Source organism: Argentina silus (genome assembly GCF_951799395.1).
Source record: "Argentina silus genome assembly, chromosome: X".
Lineage (NCBI taxonomy): Eukaryota > Metazoa > Chordata > Actinopteri > Argentiniformes > Argentinidae > Argentina > Argentina silus.
In genome coordinates, this window is record NC_139653.1 from 22,888,554 (window position 1) to 22,911,134 (window position 22,581).

Sequence of the window (22,581 nt, forward strand, 5' to 3'; positions counted from 1 at the left end):
AGTTAACTTGTCTTTTACGTGAACATAGCTAATTTTCAAGTAAATGTAGGTTGCAGCCCGTGAACAAAGTGCAATTTGCTAAACAGCTAGCTGTCTGCGATGTCCATCGTGACAGTACAACTTGGACAATGTGGAAACCAGATAGGTCAAGAATTGTTTGATGTGATATGCAACGACACAAATGATGTACAAATGGTCTACAGCGAAAGCAGTAGTGAGCGATTTTTCAATGAGACAACAAAAGGGGGTAAGCTACAATCAATGATGCTCGCAATGCAAACAATGACTAGGTAGTTAGATGTCTGGCATGAGGTAGCGGAGCTCCGCTGTTGACTAATATACAGTTTGACTGTTTGCAACATTCATGTATTCATCGGAGCTCCGGTTAGGCTCGAGGTAGGTTGCTTACATTAATATTTGATGTCTTCTTTGCACAGACCTCGTGGCACGGGCAGTGCTCATTGACATGGAACCCAAAGTCATCACGCAGAGTATGGCAAAAGCAGTCAAATCTGGGAAGTGGAAATATGGTGATTATTCACACTTCTGCCAGAAACAAGGATCTGGAAATAACTGGGCAAATGGGTAAGGATGACACTTTAAAGCCACGGTGTGTAAATAACAACGTGTGTATGTGTGCATGTGAAGAAGGAGCAGTGCTTAATTTTTTACACCCAAACACTTGCAAGCAACACAGGAGGACTAACCAGCCAAGCAAACAAACAACAATGACTCAGGTTCACAGCAACTTTTCATGCATGAGATGCGCAAGATAAAAACAAACAAACAGGTAACTGTGCGCTTCTCTTTGAACTCAGCCTTCCTATGACAGGACACCGCCACAAACATTTCTACACAAACTTCACGGTTCACATATCCAGGTGATCTGTCTTGTGGTCTCTGGATATTCCGTGGATTGTTCAGATTAGGCTAACACCGTGCAGGCAAGAATGTTAACTCCGTTAATGGTAACTCAGGGTTTGTTTGTTGAAATGATGGTACAGACTGCAAAATGAATCCCTGCATAATTGACAACGAAACAGTGTTGAGCGGAACCGAACCTCCGTTTCAATTAATGGTTGTATAACTTATTCCCATTCAGTGGTTAATAATGATGTAGGCCTATGTTAATGCAATGGCATGGTTTCTGATAATATATGAATTAATTTATGTTTGTCGCAGCAGATATACAGAATAAACGTCATAGTGAAAATATGTGATCCGACCTTAAAATTCATCCAAGTGCATATGCACTCAATGGCTTTAGCCGCACCGTCATGAATCGGTGTCACATCGAAACTCCTTAATACCGAGTTTCGAGGTGACGCCGATTCATGTCGTGACAGTGCAGCTAAATCGATGTTTTACATGTTTTGAAATGATGCCATTGCATTAAGTTATCATTCAACATACATCATGACTAACCATTAGATGGGAATAAGAGTTGTACAGCCATTGAAATGTACTGGTTTATTCCACTAAACACTGTTGCGTCGGAGCTAATTAAATTACTCCTGCTCAGTCAAGAAGCTCACTGGGAAACTGTAGCACAGTGCCAGATAACAACACTGGTTGTATTGTCTCTCGGTGCAGATACTGTGTCCATGCTCACAAAGAGGTAGTGGAGGACCTGGTGAGGAGAGAAGTGGAGCGTTGTGATCGGTTGGCAGGAATCATGGTCATGATGAGTGTGGCAGGAGGTACAGGGTCAGGAATGGGCACATATGTCACAGAATGTCTGCGTGATGCCTACCCAACCTCCTTCATCCTTAATCACCTGACCTGGCCCTATGGTGCTGGAGAGGTAAGGGTATTGCATACACATTCTCTGAATATTTTACATTTGCATCATCATTATCATAATGTGTTGGCTACTCTTACAATGATCAGTTGTAATATCTACATTTGTATATTTATTGTTTTACTTTCAAGGTGATCGTCCAGAACTACAACTCAGTGCTCACTCTGTCTCATCTCTACCAGTTCTCGGATGCTATTATGGTTCACGAAAATGACACAGTGCACAAGATTTGTGCCCAGCTCATGAACATCAAACATATCTCATTCAGTGACATTAATAAAGTCATTGCCCACCAGTTGGGGAGTGTTCTGCAGCCTGCACTAACTAGTGACTCCCATGGTGTCTACAACAGAAACCCTATGGGTGAGCAGCAACACTGTTGTACCACGCACACTCCTCCCGCACGCACACACACACACATTACCCCTGACCCATTCATACTTTAGTAGGCAGAGACACAAGCCTCTGTAAATCTTGCCTACTCTACCTTTGCATTTGTAATTCAGAGTGTATGTCTCTAGGTGAACTGATGAGCAGCCTGGTGTGTCATCCAGAGTATAAGCTGCTCAGCCTGTGCAACATCCCCCAGATGTCCAGCTCCTCCATGGCCTACAGCGTGTTCACCTGGGCTGGCCTGCTCAAGCACCTGCGCCAGATGCTCATTGCCAACACTAAGATGGAGGAAGGCAAGTGTGCTGAAAGCATTGATTCAGCCAAGAGGGATTTCTGTATTAGTCATTAACTGCAGGGGGGCATCGTTGGCTACTCGTGGACAACTACTATCTATAAAATGGTCAATGTCCTTATGAAAACTCTGTCAATTAGCCATGACCCAGTACTCTTCATCATGAACTCAATGTTCCAGGTTGAGATGCTAGGTGTTAATGTTTTGTTGTCTCTTCTCTCAGGCATTGACTGGCAGGTGCGAGTTCCCCCTCTCCAGCCTGGCGGGGTAGAGAGGATCAGGAGTCACAGAGGGCTGGGCTTCAACACCTCCCTGGCTAACCTGCTCATTCTGCGGGGGAAAGATGTATACAGTGCAGAGATAGGTGGGTAATCTGTGCATTAGGATTCTAACCACTAGGGGGCACTATAAACATGAATACAGAAGCTGTTTGTATTAAATACATCTTCATACCTCTACTAAGGGGGATTCTCCTGAATTGTTATATGTCCATAGGTGGATTCCAGGACCCATCGTTATATACCCCCTGGCTTCCTGCAGAGGAAGCTTTCAGCACGTGGAAAACCCCAGTTCCCTTCAACAAGTATCAGAAGGCTGCCACATTGGTCAGTAACAGCCAGGCTCTGCTGAGGCCCCTAGACAACATAGTGGGGAAAGCCTGGAACATGTTCGCTTCCAGGTAAGAGTCAATGTTAACATCATTGCAGTGTTTATTGCCAGTCATGATGCGGTTCCGTCTTCAAGAAATTAAAACGCTGCATGACATGTTAGATCCGCAGGGGTTTCCCAAAAGCTTCATTGCACTAAGATCATCTTAAGTCCATTGTAGTCAAGGCTATGAAGTTTTCGGTAAACTCATGTCTGACCTGCCTGAATTGCAGGTTATAGGGTTTCCAACATGTTTATGGTGTCTTTGCTTCCATAGAGCCTACATTCACCAGTATACAAGTTATGGGATTTCAGAGGAGGATTTCCTGGACAGCTTCACATGCCTTGAACAAGTAATCTCCAGCTACAGTCACCTTTGATCTGCATTGGACCAGTGAGAGAGTTGTTTGGCCACAACAGAGCCAATGAGAACCTTCTAGGAGCTAATGTTATGTAGGCATGTTGGGCAGAAGGAGTCCGGAGCATAAAAAATGCAATTGTCTCATTCGTTAGCTAAGAAATTTATGAATTAATATATTAAAACAATACTAAAAATGACTTGTTTCTGAATGCTTCAGTCTAAAATAGTATGAACAAAGTAAAAGTACAGATGTTTATTTTACAGTGAATGGTCTACAAAGACTTTAATTGATGACTGATTAATTTGCCACAAACAGAAAAGCCCAACAGACATGCACTATAGGAAAGAGGAAAGTTAATCATTTGAATTATCTACAAAAGATGTTGTGGGTCCAGTAGCACATACACAAATATTACAAACTGATTCAAAAGACATGGCTCTTCTGATGTCTATGCCCAGAACTTCAGACAGCTTACAGACTGTTGTCGCCATGGGATTCAAACAGCCAACACCAGTCTGATAAGCTAGCTGACAGGATGGGAGAAGGGTGATCAGAGCAGCAACAACCTGGACCAGACCTGTACAAAACACTCATGTACCCACACAGGACAAGAAGCATCTCATTCTCAAAGACAATAAGCCATGATGATGTGCAACTCACTACTTTCAAATTACAACACAGATGGAACATTGAGTAATAACTCCTGCATTGAAATTAATCTCAAATTGAAGTGTATGATGTTGAATAACTATTTGCACTTACCGGTCAGCAAATCGTCTAAGAAGACTTGCATGCATTCTTTCGTGGTGGTCTAACATGAACATGATTACAAGAACAGGAACAATTGCATGTATATAGTACAGATCTAGAATAAGAAAAATAAAGATGAAAAACTCAGACTTGGAAACAAGAAGAATGATTTAGGCAGTTTTATATATATTCTGATTCAGTCTAAATGTACAGAAAAAAATGACACTAAGTTAAGTGTAATGATAAGTTACAAATGATCTATTAATAGAAGAAATCTATTTTATTTTTCTTCTGTTTTGGTTCAAGTTAAGTTCTCCAGACCATTAGAAATACATGTGCATACTGTCAAAAAATATTTACAGGATGTGCAAACAATCAATCAATACCACGTTGATCCGACTTGATATTGCTATTTTCAACGACAAATCTGTGAAAAAACAATTGACAGATGGCCTATTTCTGATCAACAGGACAAAACAAGAGAAAATGTAACCCTGAAAACGTCCTTAGCATCGTATTACACATTAGTCTGACACAACCCATCCACACCATTATAAATTAAATACGAATTCAGTCTAGCCATTAAGAACTGTGTTCAGTGGAATTATAACCCTCCACCTTGCATAAGGCATTGCAGCCAGTAGAACTGCCAGCAAAGCGGTTGAAATCCAGTTGCTGCTTAACTTCTTACTCTCAGAAAAGGTACATAATCATATCATTAATCATCAGACACACGACATACAGATGATGGGCAGAACTACAAAACCTGAAGAGGGACAAACAGAACAAACAGCACATACTTCCGTAAGCACGCACAGAATAGTGCCCTTTTTTCTGCGTTACGCCTTCTTAAGAATGGAACAGGGTGAGGTGGTTTTAGTTTTGTGTGACACGACTGAGGGCCCCTTAGCACAGTTAGTTGGTCAGTCTTATCACTTGGTTTTCTCTTCAGAGAACCTTTGCTGCTGTAGTCGCTTGGAGTAGTTCTGAGCCATGGAGTTGACGATGGAGCAGACAAAGTAACATACCATGACCAGCACCACCTTTTCAAACACCCATGACAGCCAGTTCTCCCCCTGTAATTGTAATAATAGTATTTGTAATGTGTGTCTAACAATACAAAATCACCATTTATATTACTTTGACATGAATCACTACAATGGCACACACATGCATTCACCTTAAAAAAAGAAATCCTAAAAATGTATTCTTAAGTTGAACCACAAGAGCTGGCCTATATAGCCCATTACATCTGAAGGCAAAATTTGTGATGATAGAATTCCCATCTTAAGCCTGGCTGATAGGGGAGTGCTCTTACCGCAGGGGTTCCCTCTCCAGCCCCATGGTGTAGTTTGCTCCTCTGGGCCTCCAGGTACTCACTGAAGGGCTTCTGTAGGGAGGGTCCTACCCTGGGCAAAGTCCTGAGACGACAGCAGGAGAGTGCCATCCACAGGCAGGAGAGGGAGAGAGAGGTAGAGACAGCATTATATCTCGTACTTACCAACCATAGAGAAGCATTCCTTGACATGGTGAAAAGTGAGGCTTATAGAGGGAACCCTTTTTTTCCAGTATAAGGATTTAAGGGTGCAGTCCATTGTTCAGAATGTAGTGAGAGTTCCATTTCCTATAAGTTTCTACTGAGGCAGTGTATCTGGTCATGAGCAGGGAGCTGAGCACACATCAGAGTGAAGTGAGGCAATGCTCTCTTCAACTCTCTTATTTATCCCCCAGGTCCCTATAGGAATCAGTCTGAGCCCATTCACCAGGAAGTGACTCGGTATGGTGTCATCTCAGCCATACGGGTGGAAACACATCAAACTAGGCGTGGTCATCAATACAACTGTCCTTATATGGGAGAGAGAGAAAAGCATTAGCTCACTGTGTGGCCAATGGTGAATCCATCATTGCCCTTTATACATCATCATCTCAGCCTACCCTATGTCATCAAGTTACACTTTGAGAGAGCTGAGTCCACTGACTATAAGGAACTGTTACTAGCAGTGCTTGAGTAAATTGGGAATCATACTATTCAGTATTTATCCATGACATTATCTCCAAATTATTCATATAATTTCATCAACTTATCATTTTTATTAGTGCACTGTATTATTCCAAGTAATTTGTAATAATAATAATAAAACAAATACCAAACATTTTACTAATAAAGAAAACTATTACTGATCTTAAACAAAGGGATATGGGGGAGCTCATTCCTAGGCTAGCTTACAGTGACTCACCCAGCCGCTGAGCCACATACACACTGGTGCAATCACAATCTAACACATCATAGCCAGTCACAGTCAGCAGAGTAATGCACTCACTGCAATAGTACCAAAGGTTTGTTCTCATGTAAGTCATGTTATATCATGACCAGATACACTGCCTCAGTAGAAACTTGTAGGAAATGGTACTCACTACATTCTGAACAATGGACTAAATAAGAGAACACTTTACATTGGCCATGAGGTGAGGACCTACAGGAGATTCTCATCAGTTGAACTTGCTGTGGGTTGTAAGAACTAGCTTAATAGTCAAGCAGTACAGCTGGAGATGGCAGTTATGTTTGATGTATGATTGATCAATATGGTGTTATGGTTGTTTTTTTTCTTTTATGCATCCTACAGTTCTTTTGTTCGCAGCTGCTGTAGGGGAGATTCTAGGCCAGTCAGAGCTGTACTGTCAGTGAGTCAGAGCAGAACACATTCCATCTAAAGGACCCCACACGGCTGACCACCAATGTGGGAGACTGGCTTGCATGTAAGGGAAATACCCTTAATGGGGAAGGTACACACACACACACACACACACACACACACACACACACACACACACACACACACACACACACACACACACACACACACACACACACACACACACACACACACACACACACACACACACACACACACACACACACACACACACCTAACTTATACTGTTGATGTTATACTGTTATCACGGCATTCGTTCAGAATGGGAACAATCATTCATCTGATAAAATTGTATGAAATGTAACCACAGAAATCACAGATGAAGAATGCTGCTGACTATGTCTTTATCCATACACACACCCACATCAACACTGGTCATTATAAGAGATGGTTGTTAACACACACACACACATACACAAGCACACGCATGAGGATGTCTTAGTATAAGGGTTTATGTCTGGATCTATGTCAGAGGTTCCTAGTTCCCTGTCGGTCAAACACACACCCACACACACACACACACATACTCACCCGATCAGAAACACCATCTGCTCCACTATGTGCTTGCTGAAGGTCATGATAACAAACAATTTCTGTGGGAAGACAGGGGATTCAAATGAAATCAACAGTGTGATTATTGATGCCCCCTGCTTGAGTCCTACTTAGTCTCAGACAGTAGGTGAGACAGACATTGAGAACCTGAGCCAGCATCTGCACCATGGTAGGGGTTACAGGTCTGCTTTGAACACCATGACACATGCCCCCCCCCCAGGCCAACTGCGGACAAAAAATTAGAGAGAAAGGAAAAGCACAAAGCTTCCCGCGGTCCTGCTCCATCCCTAGCCTGAGGGCTTTGTCAGAATTGGTGAGATCATTGGCTGGTACTGTACCACACAGATGGATTGGTCTAGTTTAGACAACTCAGCTCCTAGCCTCCTACCACCACTCAAAGAGACACACAGTCTCTCACTGTCTGGGGCCTGATTACTCACTGTGGCAGGCAGACTCAACAATGTAGACGATAGTTAAGAGTTTGATCTGGTTTACAAAAATCCATGACTCCCATTAAAGTGCTCTATACTCTTTCCTTTCATCTGGTGGTTCTTATAGTCTTCAAAAGGAATTCGAAGACTAAATGTGTTCCTAGCACAAACATTAAGAAACCATAACCCTGTGGAATGAAGGCACATAAATTAATAAGTCAGTTGATGGGCCCAGATTCAGAAACCCATAATTTAGGTTATTTTATTGGTTTCAGCAACCCTTGGCTTGTATCAGTATTGTTGGCCAATTTGTGCCAAAATGCCTTTGTTAAGCAATGTTTGAAGGTGACACTGACATAAGCATTATACAATATACTGTAGGCGAACTATCCCTTTAATACCTGAATATGGTTGGCTTGTTAGCACAACTCATGTTGGTCATCAGTAAACTATAATATTCACCTGTATGTGCATCTTGATGATTGCTTTCCCAATAAGTGTTGCTCCAAAGAAGGTCCAAAACGGCACCAGGAAGTGACCACATGTTATGCCAGCGAGGTCAAACAGAGGGTTAGGGATCTGAAAGACAAGTTGGTACAATGTGAAAACAGACGAGGAAATGGAAAAGTTGGAAAAAGATGGATTCTATCCACATTACCACAACTAAAGAGTGCTAATCACAATCAACTGGCAGCAATAACATGTTGTTTGGGGACTTACTGAGGCACAGGCTAGAATCCCAAAGAATCCCACTTTCTGGACCATGTTCTGGACACCCACTTTAGCCCTTGAGACAAAGTCCTGAAAACATAATTCAACAGGCTATCATCCACCAGTTAATATTCCAATTTTGCCAGAAAGCACAGCACAAAATCATTTGAAAACAAGAACTAGAACTATAGGCTACTTTGGGCAGCCCTGGTGAAAACCCCTTGGCATTTATTTTTATTTAACCTTTATTTATCCAGGTTAGTCTCCTTGAGATTGAAATCTATTTTCGAAGTGTGAAAATGTTGCACTCCTTTGATCCAACATACTACAGTGGAGGTGGAATGTGTGTGGTTTTATGGTGAAGATCACATAAGGAGTTCATGAAATAAGTACTCAGAAATAAGCTTCTGTGATCAATGGATTTGTCTGAGATATGTGACACATTCAATTCCAACCTTAACTGACCTGGTTGTAAACTAAACTCAAAAGCATCTGACTGTGACACATGACATATCGTACAGATAATAGCGGACAACTAGAAAGGGAATTTTCAGTAAAACTCAATGTGTTTCCTCAGCTGGCTAAAAATATGGTATTGGAAGTATGGTACATAGAATTATCTCACTATGAGACAACAAGTAAGATCAATAAGCTGTTGGTGACCATTAAAACCCATGTTGAGTTGTACAATATGAACAGTATCAAAATTATTTCTTCAAGGTTCTTAATTTAGAGTTTACTGAATATTATGAATTTGGTTTGGTTTTCCTGTAGCTTCAACAGTGTAAGAGCAGTGGGGTTCTAAGAATTGCAAAGTGGGTAGAGTGAGAGTCTTCAATTAATTTACTATAAAATTAAAGCGACAGAGTGGCTAGAGGCTGGGATGACCACACAACTTACTCTCATAGCTCTCTGTCCCTTGAACATGTGATGGACGTTCTTGCATAGGTGTGAAACAGCTGTCCTGTCACTTGATGAACAGCTTCAACATTGACTTAGAGTGAAGTTAGCGATAAGTTAGCATTGACTTGTAGTGATATTTCTAGATTAACTTGAATGGTGGCTTCCTATCTAGTTAGTCTAAAAAAAAAAACAATTTGCTAATTAGCAGATTTTTCGTTGGATTGGTGTGAATAGTTTGAAAGGTGTAAGAGCAGCAGTGGTTCCAAAATGTCATCTTTTGGGTTCCATAGACCTCCATGTTAAAATTTGCACTTTCAAGTTTGAATAGTTTAACAAGTATAATGAGTTTGATTCATTAAGTTCACTTAAAAGCTGTAGCATGTGGAAGAATTTCAATAACTAGAATAAAATACTTTCCAGCAGAAACTTGGGGCTTATTATTATTAGAAGTGGGAAAAGTTTAAAAGATAGTCAACTGTGGACGATAGATGGATAGATTAGCTGAGATAGGATGGGTAGTAGAAAGACCTTCTACTAAGTAGGAGGGCCGGTGGATAAAAGATGGTAAGACGGTAGGATAGCCAGATAGAGAGAAGGTTAGGTATAGATAGATAGATAGATAGAGGGACTATGGATAAAAGTGTTGTCATAGCTAAATAGTGAAGCCAAAATGTACAAATACCATAAAATAAAAGCTGAGAATCTCTACTTTAACCTCATTGTAATTGTTTGATTTTGGATTTAAGGCTCTAGATGGTAGGAAATGGCTGTTACAGGTGTTTAAAGAAAAGAAAGAAAATGTGCTCCAGCTTCCAGAGAGCCCCTCCTCAACTTAACCAATCAACTCAGCTAAGAGAAGTATGTGCATTTATATTTTTCAGAAGAAAGCACTACTCATAAATGCACTTCTGCAATTAAAATACTGTTCTTTCAGTCCACACTTGTATTACTTCATTTGAGAAATATTTTTAAAATGTTACAGTAGACTTTTTTAAAACTAAGGTAAAACCATAATAAAAAATAAATAAAACCATGGTTATTCGGCATTTGAGTATGAAGGTTATCACACCGTCAAAATCTCATACCATGACACCCCTAGATGAGAGAAGGTTGGAAGATACAGTGCCTTCGGAAAGTATTCAGACCCCTTCACTTTTTCCACATTTTGTTGTTATAGACTCAATTTAAAATTGACTAAATTAAAAGAATTTGCCATCAATTCACACACAATACCCCAGAATGACAAAGCGAAAACACATTCTTTTTTTAAATTTCAGTAAATTCATTAAGATTGAATTACAGAAATACCTCATGTACATAAGTATTCAGACCCTTTGCTATGACACTCTTAAAACTAGCTAAAATGCAAAAATGTCATCAACAATTCACTCACTAAGTTGAATTGAGTCCATCTTAATGCAAGGATAATAGTTCATGTAATTTTGGAATTAATATATTTGTTTTTATAGGGTCTCTGATTTGCATAGGAATCAATTACACACTGTGTAGATTAGGATGTCACTACTAACTCAGCAAATTTCATAACTTTCTCTTGATTCTGACAAACTCCCCAGTCCCTATCAGTGACAAACATACCCATAACTTGATGCAGCTACCAGTATTCTTCACGGGAGAGATGTATGTGCATGTGCTGGATTTGCACCAAAGTTAATGCTTTGTAGAAAAACCAAATAAACACATTTCCAGCCACTTTCTTTGTTGTATCACTTGAATTCATTGTTGCAAACACAATTATGGATATAAGAGAGATTATTTTCCATTAAGGGATTATTTATGGCCACTTGGTTATAGACCAATTTTGACTGAGTGACTGAGATGATGTTGTCCCATCGACTGTGCTTTTTCCTCTCCACCATTCAACTTTGTAAGTCATTTTTGTAAGTCACCTCAGGCCTCAGGGTGGCATTCCTGAGCAGTTTTGTTCCTCTCAATTTGCTCAGTTTGTAATGACAACCTGATCCACACAGTGTGTAATTGATTCCTATGCAAATTAGAGACCCTATAAAGACAAAGATATTAATTCCAGAATTCCATTAAGATGGACTCAATTCATCTTATTGAGTGATTTGTTGATTACATTTTTGCATTTTAGCTAATTTTAAGAGTGTCATAGCAAAGGGCCTGAACACTTGAGGTATTTCTGTATTTCAATTTTAATACATTTACTGACATTTCTAAAAACCTGTTTTCGCTTCGTCATTATGGGGTATTGTATGTGGATTGATGGCAAATTACTTTAATTTAATCCATTTTAAATTGAGTCTATAACACACATTCTAAGAGTTCTGCTGGTCTCATGCAGTAACAAAGGAGCTCACAGAATGTTGGCCGAAATCAACATTCAACATTCAATGTTAACTGGGTGAGAGTTTTTGGAGTTACAAAATCTTAATAGTTTAAAAAGTTGGTATCAGAGACCTTTCATGTGGGTTTATCATTTTTGGCACAATTTACAGTAGCGGTTGTCCAAAGTTGGAATAGTTTAAAAAGTATAATGAATTTTAAAAATATAAATGTAAGCAATACAAGTAATAATAATAAGCATAATAATGCTTCGCAAACACACTAAATATGCTCATGTAAGATTTTTGGAAGACTTTCCAAAATCAGTGAAGTGAGAGGAGGAGATTTTGAGCTAGACAATTTAGATGAGTGATTCTTGAGCTGAATCAGCATCTGTTCTAAGGGGTGTAGTCATGTGAACAGGCTCCTGTCCTTCAAATGAGAGGATCATGAAAAGAGAGAAGGCCGCTGGAATGATTAAAGGGGAGCTTGTTTTATGGTGACTCACTCAGTACCAGGGAACTTACTGGAAGTAGAGGGAGGGACTTTCACAGAAGTCATGTGACCAGTCAAAGCCAATCACAGACCAGATAGAAAGGTGTGTTATGATGGACAGCTGAGTGGACTTACTTCACAGTAAGGTAGGGAGTGGGAGACTCCAGAGGCTTGGGTAAAGTGGACCCTAATGGGAGAGATGTGACATGAGGACGGAGCGGACCCTCTCACCTGAGCCGTCTCCGTCTGCTCCAGCATTTCTTCAAATTCCTCGTAGTCCTCATCGTCTGGGTCTGCCCCAGAGAGCCTGGCTGCTCTGGCCATGAAGTAGGGGGGCAGCTCCCCGATGGCTGTGCCTGCACCCTGGGGAGACACACATATACATACATACACACAGTGAGTCAGCACTGATTCACACCAGTATCAAGCACTGTACTGCTTCACTGCTAGAAGATGATGTTGGTCACAAGGTTACAAAGCCAGCTAGGGATCATCAATGTTGTGGCCTGTCCTGCTACAAAATAATTTAGAATAAATGATTTTTTTTTATAAGAAACATCTCATCGCCCTAGTTCTGTAGAATTCACCTTATCCTCAAGTCTTTTGATGTTGATATAAAAATGTTTGCCAATGAAGTCAGACTGATGGTTACTCACCCACATACAGGCCTCCAGGCGAACCTTTGAGACAATGGACCAGAGTGAGATGCTGCCCTCCACTCCTCCTCCCTCTGGACAGATGATCTGGTCTGGGTAGGGTGGCTCCGGGAAGTCTGTAGAGCCACACTCATACGCTGCCAGGGTCACTGATGCTATGTGTGGACCCTGAGGGAGAGATAGGATGGATGAATGTTAGTCATTTTGAGTGAACATAGCATGACAGAACACACACACACACACACACACACACACACACACCTAGCTGAGTCACCTAAGGCCCCCTGACAGCCAGATATGCAGCTCCATTTATCAGAAACTAGGCTTTGCCACATGGCCTCATTAACAGTGAGGGCACCAGAAACCACAGCATACAAACTCTATTATACAGCCTCATGTTGACATAGCACAGTGACAGGAGATGGACAGCAAGCAATTAGTCAGTGTTGATACCTATAGCTCTCCTGGAGAGTGGGCGGACATTATGCAGAATTTTATTTTCACAATATGGGTTCACAAGTTCTCAACCCCTGCTTTTCCTTCCATTACAAACCTACATGCATTTCATCAGAAGAAATGATAACAAGACAACACATTTCATTACTTTGTCATTAAGGTCCTGCTCGACTCTACCTCAGTTACCTTGTTTGTTCAGCAACATGTCTCCCATCAATGAATAACCATAAAATCATGATCATATCACCACCCCAACAAAATGGAGGAATTATCTCACCCCCTTACTATGGGGCTATCTAATTCTCCAGGTCTGAGGTAAATCCATAATCGCGCCAAATCTTCAGAGGGAGATGTGGTTTCTGGCCCCCCCATCATATAGGACAGCATTTCCAGCATGCTAACATCTCTCTTGAGTAAGTTGTGTATGAAACAGTATGCACATTAACTTAACAGTTTTAGCAGAGAGCACATCTCACCATCACACAAGGGAAATGATACAAAGTAATCTAATGTTTGAGGTAAGTCATACATCCAGCGCAGTGGTCCTATGACTACAGCTAGGGGCCTACATCTTATGAGTGAGGTTGACCTGTTGGTTATCTCTAATCAAATATACATGCATTATGTAAATATTCAAGTGAAGATTATAATTGTACAAGACACAAGGCATCCACCACCAAAACCATAACAGTAGCACAAGGGCTACAACTGTATAGTGTTAGCCTATATAAGTGTTACATAAAAGGAAATTATTAGTATTATTCTTGCAAATTTGAGGGAGGAAGGTTCTCTTATTCTAGAGAAGACGAAAGTATGGAAATAACCTCCCTCACATTGAGTGGGGAGATGTGGGGCAGAGGAATGAGGTCACACTCACAAGGGAGATGACACGTCATGAGGTCAATACCACCACTAGTAGCAGATGCTGTAGCTACAGCCCTGTCTCTATCAGTAGGTTTGGGTATTGTTAAGTTAGGCTACTAGTTTACAAAAGGAAAAGAGTGGCTGCTCAAGAGAAGCAAAATTGATGTCGATGATTGCAAAACGTTCCCATTTGTTTTTTTTGCTGCTGACTCAGCACATCTGTTCTAAAGAACAAAGGCCACACTGACATAATCACTTCCTTGCCTTCCCCACTGCTCAATACTACATTTTCACCACAGCCAGCCAAGATGTAGGTCCTATGTCACCAAAACCATACAGTAAGGAGAATGATTTAACTACAGTCACTCAGTGATCACTCACCAAACATAAGTGTAAGGCAATGCATCTATGGACCACCGGGCAGATGGAATGATTTGAAAAAGTGAGACTGGGGAGCATCATGACACCAACTGGACACCCCGTGAATAGGTATAAAGCGGCACTTGGTTGTCACAGACCTTAAACCCTGAGGTAAGTCAGACATGTTTCTCTTCCTGAAAGAGGACAAGCAGTCAAGCTGTGAACTCTTACCACCTGCCATTATTTTGAACAAGCATACAAGATCCCAAACCAGAAGCACTAACATGTTTATCAAAAACATCACATAACAGAGAGCCAAACACACTGCACCAGCTAACACCCTCATGAAAACAACCTATTTTACAAATGCCATGGCCTCTGAAGACTTATTCATTGCACCCTAGAATTAGACTCAGATGACAGGAGATTGATGGGAGATCCAGTGGGCGAGGGAGGGAGGGCATTCACCAGGTACAGCAGGAAGGTGTGTAGGCCAGTCCCAAGGCCCACTGAAGACAGGATGCCTAAGCCTACCCAGTAGGCACACCAAAGAAACCTCTTCTCCAAGTACTGCACATACTGCAGAGAAAAAACAGATAAAGAGGAGAGGAGGGGAGCAGAGAGACTTTAAGCCTATTGTTTTATATTGATAAAGACAGCTGTGGAAAGTCCTATGTACACAATAACATGAACCTAATTTCACATCTCTGGGTCATGTTCAGTAGGCACAATGGAGCAAAATGTTTAGCAAGGGGGGGTTATTTGACTAATAAGAACACAGTTTTACATTTTCAATTGTAAAACGTTGTTACCTTTTGCTTCATTGTGAACACTGAACACAGCCTATTATGTGTGCTATGCTAGCTTTAAGACAGTGTGATTTCTCAACAGTCTCCAAAAATGCCCTTTCCTCTCGAATCAAGTGACTTATCTATTCTTTCAACATCCTCAGAAGTAGAGGGTTAGTGTTGAACATTAACACCAGGCAATCACATAAATTACAGGAGGTGATGATGGCCTTTCTCTCCTCACCTTCTGATGCGTGCCCTCAGTAGAGTAGGCAATGGAGAAGAGTGAACATAACACCAAGACCAAGAACACTGAACTTCTTAGTCGCCACAATCTGGAATGAGGAAACAGAGGGTTCAAAACTAAATATTGTTGCAGACCATTGAATAAAACCAATTAGTTGCTAGTTTTACTGTGAAGTTGTCAAATATAAGTGTAGCTACATAGCACTGGAAAGTTGTAGTTGCATACTTTAACGTCCACTCCTTTAGTGTGATGAGGGTTTCCAGGAGGAAGTAGTGTAGAGTGACAATAGGCCTCCTCCATATCACCAGTGAAAGGCGCTCCTCCCTGTCCTTCTGCCTCCTCTCACTGGCTGAGACCTCTAGAGACACAGGAACACATCAAAAAAGAAAACAGCATAAAGACAGGGAAACAAAGTAAACAACCAACCATATTGGTGGAAATGGCTCGTGATTTAGAAAACAGCACTACAGTATATACACAAAATTCTAAAATATTCTATTCAGAGACTTCCTGAGAAGCAGAAAGACAATTCAGACCTTATCAAGAAAGGGAGAACATTAAACTCCAGAGATAGGACAATGTATACAGAAACATAATCCATGCCCTAGTTCCTTTTGACATGGGTATGTTTTGTTAACTATGCAAGTTAAGCAGCAAGGTTAATGGGTGAAATGTCAAAACAAACCTGCAGAACTTCCATTCTGTTTTTCTTTTGTTCCTACTCGCTTCTGTGGCTGTTCACAGCTTGCTCCATTCGTTGCCATCTCATTCAATAATCTCGACCAGGTGACCTGAAGGCAACATATACTATTTTCAAAATCGGTAGCTAACGTTAGCTTGTTAGCATATATATGCTGGCTGGCTAACTTGCAATTGTCACACGCTGCCAACACACTTTTTTTTATGACATTCATAATGATTAACATGATATATAGACACATATGAACATGTACATTTACACAATTACATCTGTTTTTTGTTTTCCTTATTTTTCCATTCGAATTTATTTCACATTTACTTTTTCAAATATTGATCGAGTTCCTTTTAAACCAGGTAGCTAGTTCGCTGTAGCTGACGGGTCTGAAGAATAGACAAGCATTGAATGAGAGCTAATTGTTAGTGTTGGTATGGTAGCGAGGCTAAGTGCTAAGCAGCTAATGTTTGGGCAAAAGGTAGTTATACATTCAACAAGGGGTGACCTTACTTGTAACGAGACGAAAAACACTTAACGGTCAAAACGTTGTTTTCTCTAAAATAATTAATTAAATAAAAAAGATTAAGAGGCAGATAAACGTAACTGGCTGATGACCTAAATATTTGAATGAACTGACTGCTGTCAAACCTTCCTGTTTTTTCTTGACCCGGAAGTGAAAAGATGTTTCACCGGACGTCATATTCGTTATGCATTAATGCTTATATAATCTAAGACAAGTTGAATAACTAGTTGGATTTCCCTTGCTACGTTTTGCTATCTCTCTAGTCTAGTCATATTTGTAATTGATTGTATGGTGTAAAAATAGCTAATTAGAGCTAGTTAGACAGCCAGGTTTATCAGCTGGCTCAACCTAGGCAAGATGAAGGTAACATGTCAGACGGTAACATTATCTTTTAAGAAAATAAAACAGACATGAAGCACAGGCTGAATTATCGTCAAAGAGTTGAAAGCGAGATTAAACATTTTCGTTTGTTGGCAATGTCAATTCTTGCACATTTTTAAAACAATTTTAAACAGTTTCCTAGTCGATCAGGCAAACGAGGGCATTACAAAATAGTAAACCAATCCAAAACTCGTGTGACCTTGAGTCTGCCAATCACATTATTCCCAATTGAGAGACAATGAATGGTACTATTCGTAGTACATGTAGAACTAGAACCTTGAGTGCAATTTCGTCACTGATGTCTCCTGTGTGTGTATTGCACCTGTAACACATCCTAATGAGACAAAATAGAGGGGAAAGAGTAGGTGATAAGGAGCTTGCCCCACCAGTTCCCGTCATATTATTGCATGTCTTAAAAATGTCTTAATCTAAAAAATGATTATTGTTATTATAATATTACACTGGATTTGGATTTGGATATGGCTTTGAGCGGTATGTCCAAAATGTCATGTTTATTTGTACATAGCCTACATATTAAGTACCTGTCATCTGTTTCTCTTCAGATGTGGACCATCTGTCTCATTCATTCAATGATAGTTGTGTAAGGACAATAACATCATACCTATAGGTATGTCAATGTTTGGTGAAGGAGGATGCCAGAAACACGTCACAGGTTAGAATCCTTCCTGTACTGGTCTCTTCTTGTGCACGTCTCCTATCCTAACTTTTATATTTCACTCCTGTGGCAGTGCCCCGCAAGATTCCTAGCTTGATGTCACCCTCTAATAGACAACACATCCCCATGTGTGATTACCAGTATGAGGATTTGGGATAGGCCCGGACGGCTACAAGTCAAATGCATAGAACCATCATCAAACTTTAGCGTTACCTAGTTTCAGCATCAGTCCCTAGAGAATCTTTAACATACAGTATGTAATAGTCAACTTATCTTGAAATATGATAAAATAATATATGCCATGCGAACTTGCGATGCATTTAAATAAGTTGCTACCTAACTTTACCTGAAGTGTAGTTGCTTTCCAGCTGGAAGGCTTCAGCAAAACGTCCATTCACGTTGAAAGAATAAACCCTCAGAAGTAAATATATCTACTGTTGGGAAATCAGCACAGCCTAACTTTTTTTCCCCCTGCGTAGACTCGGGAAACCAATGATCTTAATAAACTGACAAATACCGTACAAGTTTATGGAAGTTTATGGAACGCAACGCAAAGGCTAACAACAAAACAAGGCATGATGTCAACGTTACGTGATTGGCTGCAAAGATTTTCGATTGGAAATAGCTAACTGCTAAAGCCATGAATTTGTGGATCAGTTTTGCATGTACAAGCGTAATGTTAGTGCTAAAATTCTGTCAACAAATGTATCCAGATCCACAGACTGTGATCCGAAAATGCAGATTCAACAGTTCTAACTCTTCTTTTTATAACTTTGAAAAGATGTTTGCCACTGCTTTACACATTTTAGAGCATTTACTCACAAATCATTTAGCATTTATTCAAATTATTTTTTACAAATACAATTCAAGAGGTGTTTGTTTGTGGACAGTGAATTACAAATACAAATCAAAAGGTGTTTGTTTGTGGATAGTGAATTCTATTTGTGCTTTGTGTTTTTTGTTTACGGTCATGGTACACATTTGTGAATTTATTTACAATAATATTAGTAGTAATCGATCTCCATAACAGAGCTCCCTCAAGGTGCCTCTATTATTGTACAGTTGTTATGGTGCCACAGTTCTATACTGCTAGGATGTTCATCTAACTCCTCACCTGCAATGCTATGCCGTATTGCTTTCATTTGGTTAATACAATTCTCTACCCTCTCACCTGGCTTCCCCTGATGCGGCTGCCTAGGGTCTTAAGCGTAACCAGTCCGCAGGAGGAAGGAAACTGCCGTAGTGGCAGCGAAAATGATGGAACGCCACGACCACCACCAGGAGCTCACGGCCAGCTTGAAGTCAGTGGCATGGACCAGAAGGTCGTCAAAGTAGACCGCGCACTGCTTCCGTTGCAGAGGCCAAAGGATATCACGTGAAACTGCCAGAGTCCTTGGCCAATGGTGAAAGCTATCTTGGGTCTGGCCTCCTACCCTTTGCCCCGCATTGACGACGCCCTGGACCAAATTGCAGGGTCACAGTAGTTCAGCTCACTTGACCTACGGAGCGGCTACTGGCAAGTGGAGCTGGCACCATGGGCTGTTGGATGGCTCTATCACCCCTGCCGCAGCCATCTCCAGTATCATCTGCTCTGCAGCTTCACGCTTGGCAAGCGCTAACCGGTAGGGTTGCAGTCTAATGGGCGGGGCGGGGTGCCAGTGTCAATTGTGTGCTGCACCAGGTTGGTCTGGGTGCACTCCTCATCGCGTGCAGCGAAAATATCTGTGAACTGTTGGAGCAGGTCTCACAGCTGTTGGCTTTGCTGAGAGTCCAGCCCTTCACTGCTCTACTGATATAGATCCTGGACAGCGATGACAGTGTCTGATGAAGATGTCTGAGGAATGGTTGCCTCGATGGAGGTCAACGTCGTTGTAGGTGGGCCAGGCGGTGCTGTTGTCACTTCGGGTGGCGATGGTGGTGACAGTGGCGGTGGAGATGGTGGCGGTGTGGTGACTGGTGGAGACAGCCGGACATGGGTACGTCCCACCTTCCTCCCTTGACAGCACTGGAGGGCCAGGGTCTCCGTGCCAAGGTGGATGGCGTTCCTTGACACATCGACCAGAGCCCCCCAGTGAGTCAGCAGGTCCAGCCCGATAATGCAGGGGTCTTGGATGTCGGCCAACCAAAACTCGTGAGTGGTTGTGGTGTTCCTTGCCTCCACCGACAGCAGTCGGTTCCTCAGCATGCCAGCTAGTTCCCCGGTCACAGTTCTGATTTTACAGGCGGTGGGTGTCCACCCTGTCTCTGGCAGAACCCCTGGACGCACAATGGAGATGGTGGACCCTGTGTCCATGAGGGCCCAGCAAGGATGTCCCTTGAAAGAGCAGAGGAGGTAGAGTGCGCGGCCCCTCTCTGCCAATCTGGTGAAAGTTCTTAATGGGGGATATGGTTGGTTGGCTGGGTGGCAGTCTCCCCATAGTGCACAACCCCACGCTGGAACTGTCAGGCCCGCTCTTCGCAGAAGACGCCCAATGTAGTCTTCAATCGCACGGAGCTCTACTTACTACAGTACTACAGTACTTAACATAAGTCTGAACACAATGCATGCTGGGAAACAGGAAGGCACAATACTAACTGTGTAGCCCTGCCACTACAATACGTTATTATGAATATGTGCACAAACTAGAGATGCCAACACATTTTGTAGGCCTTCTAGAAATCATTTAGAAAAAATAAGTTTAGCGATACCTGCATCTTGTATTGCCTATAAACCCTCTATTAAGTTTCAGAAACTTAACTAAAAGCAAGGAGAATCTGTTTTGGTATGTATGTCCTAGCTTTGAGACCACTATCTGCTAACTATGAATTTCCACAGCATATAGGAGAGGCACTGAGAGATCGGTTTGTGAGTGGACTGTGCTCATAAGCTATGCAGTGCAAATTGCTAGCAGAGAAGGATTTAACTTTCAGCCAGGCATGATTGCATCATCAATGGAGTTGGCATCAAAGAACACACTGGAGTTTGCAGGAAAGGCAAAGGAGCAACAAACAGTAAATCATGCAAAAACATTACCTAGGAGAGGAAAAGGGCAGCTCAAGAGAAATACAGATACTAAGAGACAATATCAGAAAAATTACACAAAGATAATGTAGATCAGAAATGCTACAAAACATTCTGCTTGTGAATGCAGATTCAAGATTGAATCTTGTTCTAAAGTTGGACACAGAGCCTGTGCATGTAGGAACCACAGAACAGCTGCAATAACAGGATAAAGGAGGATAATTCTGGGCTTTTCGGAGTGTATACAGTGTACACTACTTCCAATGGAAAAAAGGGCATTACAGTCAATGTCACTTTGGATGGAAAAAATGTAGACATGCAGTTAGACACTAGTCACTAGTGTCTGAGGTGTGTTAACAGAACGCTCTGTCTCAGCTGCCATTGACAAAACACAGCTATGGTTGACTACGTATTCTGGTATTCTTGATACATTTGGACTTGAGTGGTGAAGTCTGTCTCCTAAGTCTTAAATTAATCTGGTTTAACTCAGTGTGTTGCTGTTGTTAGTTGTAGTTATCCTACCTGAAGCCCAGGGAGCTAGTTTCTGTTGAGAATGGACTGTGCTTGAAGCCAATTGCTGTCAATTGCCAGTGGGAGGGGCTGAATACTTTGCTAACTACTTAAGTGGCTGGCAGCACCTCAATACAACAAAGTACATTTGGACTTCAGTGGGGAACACTGTCTCTAGACTATCTGGTCATTAACTGATTGTTAGGTGGGAAGGGCTGCAACCCTGCTAGCTCATCAGCAATTACAGAACATATACTTCTATCCTGACTGTCAAAGAGCAACAGCCTCTGCGACAGCCTCCTGACACAAAGACGCCTGACACAAAGACAAAGGAGTCAATCTGTGGAGTCCATGGAGGAAGGCCTGAGAGAAGAGCCAGACTAATAAGTATTTTTTCCGCTACTCTTGAGTGTATTTAGCGATACCTGCATCTTGTATTGCCTATAAACCCTCTATCTCTATACTTGTAACTACCATCATTTTGTATCCTCCTCCCTTCCCCTGAAATCCCCCCCCCCCCCCAGTCAGACTCTACCCACACTGTATCCACTCGTCGCAACCTGCGTACCCTCTCCCTCACCGCTCTCTCTTCCTCTGTCTTATCTTCCCTACCCTCGGTTGAATCCTTCTCCCTTCTATCTACTGATGCAGCCTCCTCCACCCTCCTGTCCACCCTTTCCTCATCCTTTGACTCTCTCTCTCATCCTTTGACTCTCTCTGTCCTCTCTGTCAAGGCCAGCATGATCCTCCCCACACGCTCCTTGGCTGTCTGAAACCCTGCACTGTTGTAGAATAGGGCTCCAGGCAGCTGAGAGCAAATGGAGTAAAACTGGGCTCCCTGATGACCTAAAACCTTATCTCTCCCTCTCCTCCTCAACTACACTTCCTCTGCATCAGCTGCTAAAGCTTCTTACTACCATTCCAAAATTCAGTCCTCTGCCTCTGATCCAAGGAAACTGTTCTCCACATTTTCCTCACTCCTCAACCCACCTCCTCCCCTTCCTTGCTCCTGCCTGTCTGACTTTGTCACCTACTTTGAAAAGAAGGTTGATGACATTAGCAGCCCTTT

General features: G+C 41.7%; 2 protein-coding genes across 6 annotated transcripts; one reads left to right on the forward strand and one right to left on the reverse strand.

Annotated features, from left to right (window-relative positions):
* Positions 1-32: 32 nt before the first annotated feature.
* Positions 33-3,922, forward strand: tubd1 (tubulin, delta 1). Its single transcript, XM_083694806.1, has 8 exons — positions 33-247; positions 438-585; positions 1,594-1,804; positions 1,933-2,164; positions 2,323-2,493; positions 2,710-2,850; positions 2,982-3,165; positions 3,412-3,922. The coding sequence occupies exons 1-8, from the start codon at positions 100-102 to the stop codon at positions 3,512-3,514; spliced, it is 1,338 nt and encodes a 445-aa protein (XP_083550932.1). The 5' UTR covers positions 33-99; the 3' UTR covers positions 3,515-3,922.
* A 488-nt stretch (positions 3,923-4,410) lies between these two features.
* On the reverse strand, positions 4,411-18,449 carry LOC310823030 (vacuole membrane protein 1-like). 5 transcript variants are annotated; one of them, XM_083695691.1, is made up of 12 exons: positions 18,348-18,449; positions 16,413-16,518; positions 15,953-16,085; positions 15,725-15,815; positions 15,161-15,271; positions 13,013-13,180; positions 12,588-12,719; positions 8,664-8,744; positions 8,406-8,522; positions 7,492-7,553; positions 5,565-5,667; positions 4,411-5,322 (listed from the first exon to the last, which is right to left on the reverse strand). In XM_083695691.1, the coding sequence occupies exons 1-12, from the start codon at positions 18,393-18,395 to the stop codon at positions 5,179-5,181; spliced, it is 1,296 nt and encodes a 431-aa protein (XP_083551817.1). In that variant the 5' UTR covers positions 18,396-18,449; the 3' UTR covers positions 4,411-5,178. The 5 variants fall into 5 exon arrangements, 3 of the variants coding, with proteins under 3 accessions (XP_083551817.1, XP_083551818.1, XP_083551819.1); XM_083695692.1 differs by lacking the exon at positions 18,348-18,449 and adding an exon at positions 16,932-17,062; XR_014554913.1 differs by having other exon boundaries at positions 5,276-5,322; positions 5,565-6,086.
* Positions 18,450-22,581: the final 4,132 nt, after the last annotated feature.

Bases quoted from the DNA above. Each gene is read 5' to 3' on its own strand.
- tubd1 (XM_083694806.1), top strand. From the start codon at position 100: ATGTCCATCGTGACAGTACAACTTGGACAATGTGGAAACCAGATAGGT. The intron at 586-1,593 runs GTAAGGATGACA...CTCTCGGTGCAG, and splicing joins GGAAATAACTGGGCAAATGG to ATACTGTGTCCATGCTCACA. The intron at 1,805-1,932 runs GTAAGGGTATTG...TTTACTTTCAAG, and splicing joins GGCCCTATGGTGCTGGAGAG to GTGATCGTCCAGAACTACAA.
- LOC310823030 (XM_083695691.1), bottom strand. From the start codon at position 18,395: ATGGACGTTTTGCTGAAGCCTTCCAGCTGGAAAGCAACTACACTTCAG. The intron at 16,086-16,412 runs GTTTGTTTTGAC...CTGTGTCTCTAG, and splicing joins ACAGAATGGAAGTTCTGCAG to AGGTCTCAGCCAGTGAGAGG. The intron at 5,323-5,564 runs GTAAGAGCACTC...TTACAATTACAG, and splicing joins CTGGAGAGGGAACCCCTGCG to GGGGAGAACTGGCTGTCATG.